The following is a 13,656-nucleotide window of genomic DNA, read 5'->3' as shown; positions in this document are numbered from 1 at the left end:
CTAATTGACATAATTGTTTCAAGATTTGAAGGAACTTCAAATATTTTGATCCTAATACTATCCACCCAACCAAAAGTGTTATACAGTGGTCCCTCGGGTTACATACACTTCAGGTTACATATGCTTCAGGTTACAGACTCCGCTAACCCAGAAATAGTACCTTGGGTACTTTGCTTCAGGATGAGAACAGAAATTGTGCTGTGGTGGTGTGGCGGCAGCAGGAGGCCCCATTAGCTACAGTGGTGCTTCACAACAGTTTCAGGATAAGAACGGACCTCTGGAATGAATTAAGTACTTAACCCGAGGTACCACTGTATATGTATATTCTAAGACTGCCCAACTGAGAAGATTACAGCCATCAGCAGGTCTCCAATATTTGATGCTGGTCAATAAATAAGCACAAATGTATAATTCCAGTCTTGGAATTCCAGATCCACCTTCCTTAATTTGTAATTGCATGCCTTATTTTCTGGGCTTCTTGTAGGAATATGGTTAAGTACTCTGGCACCAGGATAGTGAATTAGATATGTCCTTGGTGTGATGCAGCAGGGATCGTCTTCTGTTCCTGACTCCTGAATCCCGTGATTGTAAGCCAATCAGATTTCTTTGAAATATGGACTGGAATATATATTTCCTAAATCAATAAGATAACTCATAATTACCCATTGTTTTTCATTCTAAAAACAGTGCCACCACTGCCACCAAATATTCTTAATTTGATAAATGCAGACACACAACACAGTTTTTATTTGTTTCACCAATTTATTTTGATTATGAACAAAAGAATTTTTTACACATATCCCATGTTTTCATGAGCCAAAGCCCCACATTTCTACTTTAGTTTTCTATTCCCTGCATCCCATTCACCAAATAGAAGCCTCAGGAGTCCTGTGAATACCAGTTGCTCTGGACTCCCATGTTCAGAGAAGCAACCACCACTTCCACTGTTGCAGAAAATAGTGGAATCCAAAAGGAAGAAGACATTGCTCTCTCCTAACTATGCTTAAAAGCTGAGTTGCTTTGGTGAAACCACAGTTTCACCGCATCGTGCTAGTGTTATCATGCCTGAAAAGTACTTGTTAAGTGCTGATGTCTTGGCCAATTTACAAAAATTTGGTGTTGCACAGCCTTTGACGACCTTATCAGGAACTTCACTGTTGTCTAGTAAAGAAAAAGAGACAAGGTCAGATGAGCATCTTGGGAGCAACCAGTATCTGTGTGTGTGTGTGTGTGCAAAAGAAAAAAATAGGAGCACCTTAATTTTTAATAACTCTGTTGAGCAAGTATAGAAAGAATCTGAAATCACCACATGAAATGAATATGAGAGAGGTGTTTAAAAGTTAGAAAGAAAAAAGTCTATTTTTTTCTTCTTCGGGGCAAGGGTTCATCTTCATTGATACTGCTTTCCAGATCAGGTCTCCATGGCTAATTTTACTTCTTTTAAAGACTGGTGAAAACTCTCTTTTAATAAACTTTTACATGTAATTTAACAAACAGACTATTTCTCTCACCTTCTCAAACCCCCACCCCATAAATATACATACCCATCTATATATACACAAAGCAAATGGGATTTGAGGTGAGTTATGTTTTCAGGAAAAAAGAAACTTTTCCTCAAATGCACAAATAACCTATTTTCTGGAAGGAAGCCACAAACAGAATGAAATAGTAAAACACACACACACCATTCCCCCCCCCCACTCATTGCAAGGCAGTTCTACTTACCATGAACAAGAACAAATTCAATGCACCGAGTCTCCTCGTTGTGACACTCAATGAAATTTGAACCCTCAGAGACTTCTGATTCAGCTACACCAAGGTTTGGGCACACCAGCCCATTCAACATCCTCGCTGGCACTGCCAGAAGTAAATAATAAAGTCAAGACATGATTCCAGCCCATTTATCTTTATTCTAATTCCTAGGCTTCAGTTCTCTAAACTTGTGAGAGGTTTGCAACATCTCTACTTCATTCTGTTTCTGCAATTAATGATGTTGATGTTGCAGATAGTTAGATCTGAGATGAGCAGACAAGCAGTAGTATTTTTAAGGGAGTGAGTTGGGGAGTTTAATGTTGTGCATGTGACTTATTGGCCACTGTTATTTTTGGTGCTTGGTTTATTATGTATAGTGTTCAATCACTAATTACATATACTTACGTAGTGCTTATTAGTATGAAATAGGTATATAATCTTGTTTAAGTATAATATGTTGTATACTTTGTTATTATGATGGAAACACTCCTCTGATTAAGGTTACTATGTAAAGTTTTTAAACAATAAATGAATGAATAAATAAATAAATAAATAAAGCCTTGGTGTGTATTTGTTTATTTATTAATGATTATTATATATCACTTAATACTAAAAAGAGGCTCCTGTTGTTGTTTAGTCGTGTCCGACTCTTTGTGACCCCATGGACCATTGCAAGCCAGGCTTGGAAACTACAATAAAATTTAATTTTATACCTAAATGCATTAGAATGCAATAAAATATAAAATCTCAAAAACAAAAACATCAGCATATATTGAAGTGTCTTTATAGTGAAGGAACCCTTCTGTCTTCAGTGCTCCAATAATATTCTTAATAAATAATAATAATAATAATAATAACAACAACAAAAACAACTTTATTATTATTTCATTATCTACACCCTGCCCATCTGGCTCAGTTCCCCCAGCAACTCTGGACAGTTTACAGCATTTATAAAGCATCTCCTATCTTACAAAATGCTACACATCACACTAAGATTCTGCCTCTAATATCCGCAAACTATAATGTTATTACCTCCGCAGTTCTGCCCCATCAAGATCAGTCCCAGGGTGAGCTGGGCTTTCAGAAAGCAATGGGGGGGGGGCATGCTTTGTACACTTGTTGAGTGATGAAAACTAAGTTTCAATCTAAAATTTTATTTTTTTTTCTCATGGGCAAGTAGGGTTTCAGCCTGCATACCAGTTGGAGCTGGTAGACAGTTGCTCTGGACACAAAATTGACCTGCACCTCCATGGACAGCTGTGAGTCCAAAATGTCTCCCAGGCTGCGCACCTGGTCCTTCAGAGGCACAGTTACCCCATTCAGGACCAGGGAATTCTCCACACCCACCCGCCCCCTGTCCCCCAAGAACAGTACTTCTGTCTTGTAAGGATTCATCTTCAATCTGTTAGCCGCCATCCATCCTCCAACCGCCTCCAGACACCCATACAGGGCCTTCACCACCTACACTGGTTCCAATTTAAAAGAGAGGTAGAGCTGGGTATCATCCGCATATTGATGAACACCCAACCCGAACACCCTGATGATCTCTCCCAGTGGCTTCATGTAGATGTTACAAAGCATGGGGGAGGGGATGGAACCCTGAGGCACCTCACAAGTGAGAAACCAAGGAGAGAAAAGAAACAGTCCACTAACTGAGACATGAAATATAGCAATGGGAGGAACTTAGGGCTACCATATGCCCATATTTTCCTATATGTATGCCAAGTAGGGTGATTTTTGTTTTAAAAAATGCTTTTAAAATCCCCTCCAAAACCCAAAAACTTATTTTTGTTCCCAAATATTTTTGTTCTCAAATAGAGCTCAACAACTTTGCCCCAGCAGTGTGACTTTTGTTGTTCTCCAGTTAGATGGCATCCAGCAGCAATAGATAGTTTCACTAACTACCTCTGCAGTTCTGCCCCTCCAAGATGAGTCCCAGAGTGAGCAAGAGGGGGCATGTGTTCTTATCTCTCTCTCTGTTTCCCCAATTTATCTGGGGGTGTTCTCTTCCACACACCCAGTGGTCCTTTGAATCTCTTGGGGAGAAAGTGCTTCTCCATGACATACAGATGGTGATGCTGATTCCAAGAATTTTTCATACAAACTAGGTTAGGGCATGTACTAAACACCTCCAAGGAGTTATTGAGGCCCCACTGGGAGCTCAATATTTACTTATTTATTTATTAGGAATTAAATTTGTATACTGCCCTTCATCCAAAAATCACAGGGCAGTTCACTACATATTTTTTTGACATACCGTATATCAAAATGCTGTCCCTCATTACTGGCAAGGGAACATTGCACTGGCACCCAATCAAGTGATACAAGTTTTTTACCTGATGTCATCTAATTTTCTTAATCCTTTGTACACTTGTTGAGTGATCAAAACTAAGTTTAAATCTAAAATTTTAATTTTTTATCTCATCCCGTTTTTGAGTTATGAGGGTTTGAAATTTCAAAAAGAGAGAGAAATTTGACCTTGCCAGAGTACACAAAGGCCTTAAAAGCTCAGCCCAGCATTGAGATACGTCAAAACTAAAAGCACCAATCCCTTCAGATCCTGAGCTTCATGATATGTCACATGATGGAATTACTCTAATTCAAAAATCTAAGTTACCAAATTTTCCATTTTAAAAAAAGGATTAAAAAAATAATATGATTTAAAAATTCCAAAAATATATTGATTATTTCATATTTCAAAGAGCCACCTGCAAATTTCACATTTTTCAAAATATATTTTGTACATAAACGTCTGCCTTATTGGATTCTATTTGGGATAAATGGGTCTTCTTGGAGTACAATATAACAGAATAAACAAGATCTCAACTATAATATTAGTAGCTTCTGGCATTTCTTTAGAAAGTTATTCAATTAAAAGGTGTCTGAAAAGCTAGTTAGGCTTTTCTTTTTAAAATGTGTTAAATGAGGTAAAAAAGTTGGATCACTTGATATTGAATGACCCAGGAATGAATCTTGGACTGGAATAGTATTGCTTGTCTTAGAGTAACAAGAAAAGAAATTTGAAAGCTCAATGCTATTTATCTTTGGCAATAGATAGGTAGAGAGATGATGATAGATAGATGATAGATAGATAGATAGGTAGGTAGGTAGGTAGGTAGGTAGATGATAGATAGATGATAGATAGATGATAGATAGATAGATAGATGATAGATAGATAGATAGATGATAGATAGATAGATGATAGATAGATAGATAGATAGATAGATAGATAGATGATAGATACTTACTGCCAAGTACTTTCATGTTGCACAAAAGTATTTTACAGCAATCGTGGATACGCTGGATGAATTTTCTTTCTACTGAAGAGAAGGAGTATTTTGCTGAGATGCAATCTTTAGAACAACCCTTATTCGTGTCGATCTCATTAGAGCCATCTGTTAGAGAGAATTGAAGGAATAGCAAGTTATGCAAAAATTCAAATTGATGAACGTACAAATATAAACACATTGGGCAAATGGGTGATTTAAGAGAAAATACCTGGCAACAACTGAATTCAGCAAACTAATCCATAAAGTAGTTTCTTTGAAGTATAATTTCTTCTGCAATACCATGTGAATATTCTAGGATAGTTCCTTAACAACTTGCACATAAATGGGGCTAGATGGACTTGCTTTTCTGCCCATACAAAAGAGCCTAGAATAGTTTGATGCACCACCCATCTCTACCTGATATGGAACTAGCTGATCCAGGGGCCAGACTCATGAAGCTTCCTTATATTATGTACTATATTTCTGAGAGACGGGAGAAGATGGTTTTTCACCTGTTTCCTCTAATTTTCTGATCTCTTAAACTCACTTCTCTCTGGCTATCTCAATACAAGAAATCTTTTTGCACACAACCTTCTATGGGGAAAAGCAGTTATATCTGTCTGAGTATGTTTTTCCCCTTTTTCCTTTTTAAAAAATGATTTCTGTGGCTTCGTTTGTCATCAGAGTATTTCAGCATTTGATGCTATGTGCTGTTACTATATGTAGCAGGCCTATTTGGCATCAGCTAATAGTGCAACTAGATAAATAGGTTCCGCTCTGGCGGGAAGGTAAACGGCGTTTCCGTGCGCTGCTCTGGTTTGCCAGAAGTGGCTTAGTCATGCTGACCACATGACCCAGAAGCTGTAAGCCAGCTCCCTTGGCCAATAAAGTGAGATGAGCACCGCAACCCCAGAGTTGTCCGCGACTGGACCTGGATCAGGTAAATTCATTCTGATTGGTCTGAGAATCTCCATTCACCCCTTCCTCCTTTTCAGGAGTGTTGTTTGCATCCCAGTGTGACAGTGGATAGACTGCGCCTCTGGTCATTGCCTACTCTGGCCCATGCAGCGTCCCAAATCTTGCAGACATGCCTGTGCAAGAAAAAACTCAAAAGTACATGAGAGTGTAAAGCAGGGGTTGTCAACCTGGTCCCTACTACCCACTAGTGGCCATTTCAGAATTCTAGGTGGGCAGTAGGGGGTTCTACAGCACAAACTGAATCCTCCTTCCATTGAGCACTGGTGGGTGGTAAGGAAATTTTACCATCAAGAAAGATGGGCGGTAGTGGGCGGTAGGTATGACTACCCTGGGGTAAAGTGAAGTGACTTCCGGTTTCCCACAAGATGGAACATGGCATGAGCTCAGAAGGGCTCGATCGCTAATGGGCTTTGAGGGGGGAGACGCGAAGGCTATGCATCCCCCCAACCCCCAAGAGGGAGTCTTGGGGTCAGCATAGAAGCGTTGTTGTCAAAGAGGAGTTTCCCGGTCTCTTCGTCTCTTTGTAAGGAGAGAGGAAAGGGGGATGGTCCCGAAGCAAGAGAGTAGCAGCCCATGATGCCGGTTCTAAGAAGCAGGAAATCTCCATATCCCCATAGTTTAACAGAGCAGAAAAGGGAAATCTTACAAATGAAATTTAAAATTGAATAAATAAATCTGCCATGAAGAAAGGGGTAAAAAGAAAGTCCCCTCTTATTTGGTAAAACATACTCTGCCTTGAGTATTATATGCACCCAATGATAATAAAGCTGATTTCTATAAACACCTGGAAGAAACAGTGTTAGACTACATGGAGGAGAAAATAATTCTCCTAGGAGATCTGAATGGAGTTGTTTCGAACATGATAGAACTCAGAGAAGTGTAGATAATAAAACAGGACGATTATCTCAAACTTTTTTTCCAGTTAATAGAAATTTAGTAGATGCTTGGAGGTTTAAACATCCAAGGGCAAAGGAATTCCCATATTATTCTGAGCCAAACCAGTCTGCCAGCAGGCAAGATGGAATTTGGATCTCAAAAGAATTAACATTTGAAAGAAAATTTGAAATTGATCCAAAGTCCCTATCAGATCACAATTCAGTGTCCTTATTCCTGAAGGGGAAAGAAAGAGGGCAGAAAAAATAGAGGATGAATGAAGCATTACTTATTGATGAAGGAATAATTTGGAAAGCTAAGAAAGCTTTCTAAGAATTCTTCAGATTTGATGTGGGAAAGACTATGGACAAAAACAATTAAATTCACTGCATGTATGGCATTAAAAGAAAATTTAATGAAGATGATGTATTGCTGGTATTTGACGCTGACTAAACTTGCTAAAATTTAGAAGATAAGGTATGTTGGAAATATAAGGAGAAGGAAGAGAATTTCTTTCATATGTGGTGGACGTGTCCTAAGATTATGTGGTGGACGTGTTCTAAGCCTACTGGGATATGATATATAATGAACTGAAAAAGATTTTCAAAAATACCTTTAGTAAAAAGCTATATGAAGGAACATTGTAAACATTTGAAAACACTTGCAGGGTTGATTTAAAATTTTGATAGGTTATGATTTGATACCTGTTTATAAAAATTAGATGTAAGTCTTTTAAGTATGGAGATAAGATAAACAGGGTGATTTAGAAATGCTAAGATAAAAGTGATACCACATGGAAGTCAGGGAGAGGGACAGGAGGAAGTCAAAGCTCAGAGCAAAGATGTATCTGATAAAGAAATTTTATCTGGTTGTTATAAAGGGGGGAAAGAAAATAATAATAATAATAAATATTATATTTTAAATATTAAAAAATAGAAGAATTCTTCAAATTTAATATAAACAAAAGAACTAATATTAAGACTGTTATAGGATATTGAATAAATGGCTGTTTTAGGAGGGGCAGTCAACTAAGTAAAACTGAGGACTGAGGTAAGAAGGGGAGGGAAGTCAAACAGAAATGGATTACAAATGAATCGAATCAATCAATCAATCAATATGTATTTTTGTTCTTTTCCCCCAGTATGTTTTAAAAATATATGTTTAATTACAGGAAAACCAAGTTGTTACAATGTGATTTCATGAATGTATGTCTAAAGCAACCAATAAAAATGAATTACAAAAGAGAGAGAGAGAGAGAGAGAGAGAGAGAGAGTAAAGTGAAGTGACCAATGGACCCAAGTCACAGCAGTCTGCTTTGCTTTCAGTGGAAAACATTGCAGGACACAAGGGAAGAAGACAACAAATGATGAAGGAGGAGATTGGGTGGTCTGTGTGGGCAGAACACAGTAGGAGGACAAGGAAAATGCTTGTCTGTTGCTTGGTTAACCCTGCGAATGAAAGAGGCAAGTGTGGAGGGGAACTGTCCATACCATCTCAGTAAACAAGGACCAAGTAAGATGAACAAAGTGATGAAGCAAAATTGCAAGCCCAAGGGGACTTTTTACAGGACAGATTATATACTACTAAGTAGCTGGCTGCAAGATGTGGCTAATGGATATCCTTACTGGCATGCTGGACTTGTTCCAGGTGTTATAGGTTTGGTAGTCACCTTCTATGCAACCTTCTATTTCACCACTTTGTGCAGCAGAAGAATCATTGGGCTGGATTCTTGGTGGGAATGGGAGGTGAAGCCCCACCCTGTCAGATGGGATCCCTCTCAGGGATCTTGGAAGAATGCATTCCTTGTCCATACATCCAGCTCAGGGATTCAGGGCACAGAGCACCCCTTGCCAGTGTCTACTTGAGGTTCACAGGATGCTCTTCATGCTGTTGATGGACGCTAATATTGGTCATCCCCAATAGTCTACCATTCAGTAGGCGGAATGGTTACATGCCCAGTGTCTGTGTCAAAGCTGTTTATCCCTGTAATCAATAAAGTTGTGGACTAATCTGAACCCAACACATGTCTCCTTGTGTGCATTCACTTGCTGCACACTTTATTGCTACATCAATGTGCCTGCACCAAAAAAGATTAGACTCTGATTTGGTTGCTTTCTAAGCAGTTGGGAATTATCATTCACCGAGGGATTGTCATTTAGGAGTTAAGGGGGAGTTATGAGACAAATGCCAGAAAAAGATGAGGCCTGCATATTTGTGCACAGTTTGTTCACAGTAAGCAGCTGGTAAAAGTCAGGAGAAGGTTACCAGTGGCTCTGTGGATCTATGAGGCTTCCCTGAGTCAAAATATGAGAGAGTGAGAGAGGTTCCACACTCTATTGGTTAATGATATGGAAATGGGCCATCTCAGTGGCTCCTTGCAGACTCTGGAACTCGCTGAGAGAGAGGGGGGGGAGTCTAGATTAGACTCTCAAGAATCTAGACTAGAATCTAGACTAGATCCCACCTTGTTGTCATTTTACAAGTGGGTCTCAACATGTTTTTGGAGAATGACTGCTTTTACTGAAAGGGTTGGGGTTGTGTTGTTTTTATTGTAATTATTGGTACATTTTAAACAGATTTTTAATATAGTTTTAATTCTAATATTTAATTGTTGAAAAAGTTGAGTTCCTCAAGGTTGGTGAGATCAGCATTCTGTTGTCACACTAGATACACCAGAGACCAAAGGATGCACCCACAAACATAGATTTAATATGACAGATAGGCTTCATACTCACTTAAATTGGTTTCAGTACGCTGATAAAAGCAACTTCCTCCTTCTCCTATTTTGATATTACAGCTTTTCAATTGGGTTATTGCACATTGCAGTTCCCCTGCAGAGAGGAGAGGAGAGGAAACATAAGTTGTCCAGTCTTTGAGAAACAGAATATTCCAAGCCAAACACGAGCAATATTAATGGTCTCAGGATCCACATGTAGTGGTGGGTTAGAGGCTGCATGCACACCAACACACATCTCAAGACACAGAAATGGAAAGACACAAGGCCTTCTTCCCATTTGCTAGTATGCATGCTAAATCAGGGACATACTCTTCCCCCCTACCCACTACTTGTTGTGAATCACAGTGAATCGCAGAATGGGACTTCAGCAGTCTCATTACATACTTTCACATTCAGCACACTGGTAATGGTGCTTCCCCTTAACCAAACAAATCAATTTGGGGTCAATGAAGAGAGCATGGGGAGAATTGTACACGAGAGTGTCTTCCCTATCAACCACCCACCTCATGGAAATAATGTCCATCAAACCCTGCCAAGGACCTTAGCCATCTGAGGGAAGCACGATTGCCACAGCAGAGCTGAATCAACAAATATGGAAAGTTGGCAACCTGCAGATATATGAGGCCCACGGACCACAGTTAGGTGACTTCTGCTGAAAGCAATGGGAAGATGGCCGAGCCTTCATGAGATCAGCATGGAAATCCCTACAATTGTTGACTCTAAAACCAAACTTCCACCCACTTCCAATTTTCCATTTCATATTCCCAATCTTGGGCTCAGGAAGCAAAATTATGAACAAACCTGGGGTGTGTCTTTGTGAAGAGGCATTGCACACAGTGCACAGATGCAGTGGAGTAGCACCATGGGTGTTTGCCACAAGCACTGAAGGAACTCTATACCCAACCCAACAGGTGGGGTTGAACTCCTTGCCCCTCTGATGTGGGTAACGTGGCTTGGGTTTGCCTAGCATTAAGTGAGCTCAGTGTGTAAAGCATAAGACTCTTTATCTCTGGGTTGTTGATTTGAGCCCCATGTTGGTCAAAGGATTCTTGCATTGCAAAGGGTTGAACTAGATGGCCCTCCCAGTCCCTTCCAACTCTACAGCTCTAGGATTCTATGGGACATATGTGAGATACAAAATGGAGCCATAAGTCAGCCACCTTCCCCCCACACACTCCAGGCCTACTTAGTAGCTGCCCAGCTGCATAAAGCTTCATCATAGGTCTTCAATCCCCCCCATGAACTCTGAGTATGCTCCATAAATCCATAATTTGATATATTAATTCTGGCATAAATTTAAATACGCCAGTAACCAATTGGCACCTTCCTGTGCTTTGGTTTGCCTGCATCAATCTCACCTACAATGTCCTTTCCTTTCTTGGGAATTTCCCTATTTAAGTGAGTGAACACAACACAATATTCCCCTTTCCAAATCCTCTCCTTGGTAGTTGGGAGAAGATGGAAACCCAGTGGGGGCTGATGGCTCTGAAAATGGGGTGGCGTCCGCTTAACCAAATCCAAGGTATCAGGGTGGGGCAGCACTGATGATATAGACCTGCCTTCTCCCCTTCCTTTCCCCTCTGAGCTGGTGGGTGCTACTGGATGAAGGGGGGGCATCAGAGTTATCCATGCAGATCAGGGTGATTGATCACATCCACAGATCCTGGGCCCCTTTCCTGATTACAAGCATCCAACAAAGTGGCAGATCCTCCTGTATAAAGGGGGAATCCAGTGGAAGCCACAGCCACCACCGGAGGGGAGAAAGGCCACTGAGCTGGACTCCAACCCTGACAAATCCATGGCAATTGGGGATGCCACCCTGGCCAACTCCACTGCTGAGAATAAAATGCCTCACCTTTTGCCATGACCACCTCCTGTGTGCCTTCCACCTCTGGCACTTCCTGCGAAGCAAAACCAGTACTTACTTCCAAGGCATCCAAACCTGTTGAAATTAAATTAACAGCACCTTGGTTAGGATTTTGTGTTTCTTGCTTCTGCCAGCTGACAAGCACTTGAAGTTACAGCTACAGTAGGGCTGCCTTCTGCCTTCTCAGGGCCTCGAGGAACATCAATATAGTCCCCTAGTCTGACTCTTCCTCCACAGAACAGGAGGGGAATGGGATGCCTATGCATGCTCCCTCTGTGGTGCAGATGCTTTTCCTTTGCCCTTAGGGCCCACCTTAGCCTTGCCTTTACCTGGAGCCGTGCTAAATGCACCCCACTGCCCATAATAATCCTGAGGTTCAAAAAGGCTCTGCAAATGTAAAAATTGCCCCTTGCCCCATTCCATAAGGAAATATAAGCACACTTTCTAAATGGACCCTCAGGACCAAACCACTAAACAAGACTCAATATCAGCTTTGTGGTTGAATGGGGAATTTTGAATCTGATCTCTCTCAGCTCCTGGGCTCAATACGCTAACCACTACACCACACTACCTACCAGGAAAATATCAAAACTGTTGCCTATCCACAGGAAAATGGCTGGGGAGTTCATGAAGAAAACCCCTTCACCCCTCTCTATACCACTCCTCCAGCCCAGGGCCCACAACAGCAGGGGCCATATTCCATCCCCGGTCACTGCTAACTGGCTACTTCCACCTAGCGAGATTTCCCCTAAAAAGCTAATCCCCTACCAGGGATGGCCCTTGCACTGGTTCCCTGCTCTTGCAACTTAAAGGGAGGCACCAAGTTCTGCCTGACATTGGGGTGCTCATTGTATGCACATGAGACCACAAGTACAACATATTCAAGGAGGTTGCAAGGAGGCACAATGGGGCCCCTCAAGTTTGGGAATTTTCAGTCCCATCATCACATACTTGGGGAGGCAGAGATGTTCCCAGCCCCATAGGGTTGGCATCTGCGGTTAGAGGTCTCTCAGTGCCTCAAAGTACCATTGATCTGTTGCCTCCAGCAAGAGCCAGTTATCTGCAGCAAGCAGCCTAGTGCAGGGCTAAAGTTACTCCTCTCCTCTCCACTGGCCTCCTCATGAGTAAATGGAACAGTAAGGAGAACCAGTCCCCTTGCCTTTCTAGACAGTTGGCTCTGCTGCTTTTATCTTCTCCTGCCAGCCTCCCTGCTCTGCTCTCCCTCATCCAGTCCTCTGATTAGCTAGACCTCCTCTCCTTCCTGCAGAGCTCTGTATGGCTGCAAGGCCGTAGGTAGCATCAACTGTGTTGGACTGGTCATGTTGTTCGGATGCCTGATTATTATCTTCCACAACAACTACTTTGCTTCTCCTGCTTCAAAATGTGGCATATGGACACTACTAGCCCCTTGACTGAATGTTCTTGGAGAAAGAATTCAAGATCTCAGGCTCCTACTCACCTGGGCAAAGGATGACCAAGAGGAGACAAGTACTCAGGAAAGTCGTCATAGTGCTGAAGAGATCAAAGTGCTCAGAACAAACAAGCAGGTGAAGGATGGAGGATGAGCGTGTTTGGAGGGTTTTATAGGCCAAGAAGGGAGCCTGAGGGTTCCAGGTGGAAAGAACTAGTCCAGTAAGGGGGTGGGAAATGATGAAATTAGAGATTGCATGCTTTCCCAGACATGGTGCAATTTTATACTGGAACACAAAGCACAATGTGGAAATTGGATTAACTCTTTTTTGGAAACGGTATGAAATTCTGCCACCTGCAGTTTGCACTCCATCCCATTCTCAGGGTTATGAGACAGGTATTTTACCTACTGGTAATTTAATCCTTTTTGAGAACCCCATTTAATTTCACCAAATAACCCCCTAGTATATCCTACCTCAATTATATCACAATGCTTCTGTGGAAATGCTTCTGTCCATGATCAGATACAGTGATCAGCAATTGGTAAATCACATCTATATTTTATTCACTATATTTTACCCATTATTTATAATGGGTACTATACGAGAATGAATTCCATTACAGTGGATGCTCGGATCGCGAACGTGATCCATGCGGGACGCCCGTTCCCAATCCGCAGCATTCGCAACCTGCAACGTCGGGATTCAACTTTTCTGAGCATGCGCTAAGAGTGATCTAGTGCTTCTGTGCATGCGTGAGCACCAAAACCC

General features: G+C 41.2%; 1 protein-coding gene across 1 annotated transcript; it reads right to left on the bottom strand.

Moving 5' to 3' along the window:
- Positions 1–799: 799 nt before the first annotated feature.
- On the bottom strand, positions 800–12,984 carry LOC128419141 (phospholipase A2 inhibitor and Ly6/PLAUR domain-containing protein-like). Its single transcript, XM_053399525.1, has 6 exons — positions 12,936–12,984; positions 11,465–11,551; positions 9,608–9,703; positions 5,001–5,147; positions 1,726–1,857; positions 800–1,161 (listed from the first exon to the last, which is right to left on the bottom strand). Exons 1-6 carry the CDS (start codon positions 12,982–12,984, stop codon positions 1,004–1,006), a joined length of 669 nt encoding a protein of 222 aa, XP_053255500.1. The 3' UTR covers positions 800–1,003.
- Between the last annotated feature and the right edge of the window lie 672 nt (positions 12,985–13,656).

The sequence above is a fragment of the Podarcis raffonei genome, chromosome 8, assembly GCF_027172205.1.
Source record: "Podarcis raffonei isolate rPodRaf1 chromosome 8, rPodRaf1.pri, whole genome shotgun sequence".
Classification (NCBI taxonomy): domain Eukaryota; kingdom Metazoa; phylum Chordata; class Lepidosauria; order Squamata; family Lacertidae; genus Podarcis; species Podarcis raffonei.
This window is presented reverse-complemented; position numbering and strand designations above follow the sequence as displayed.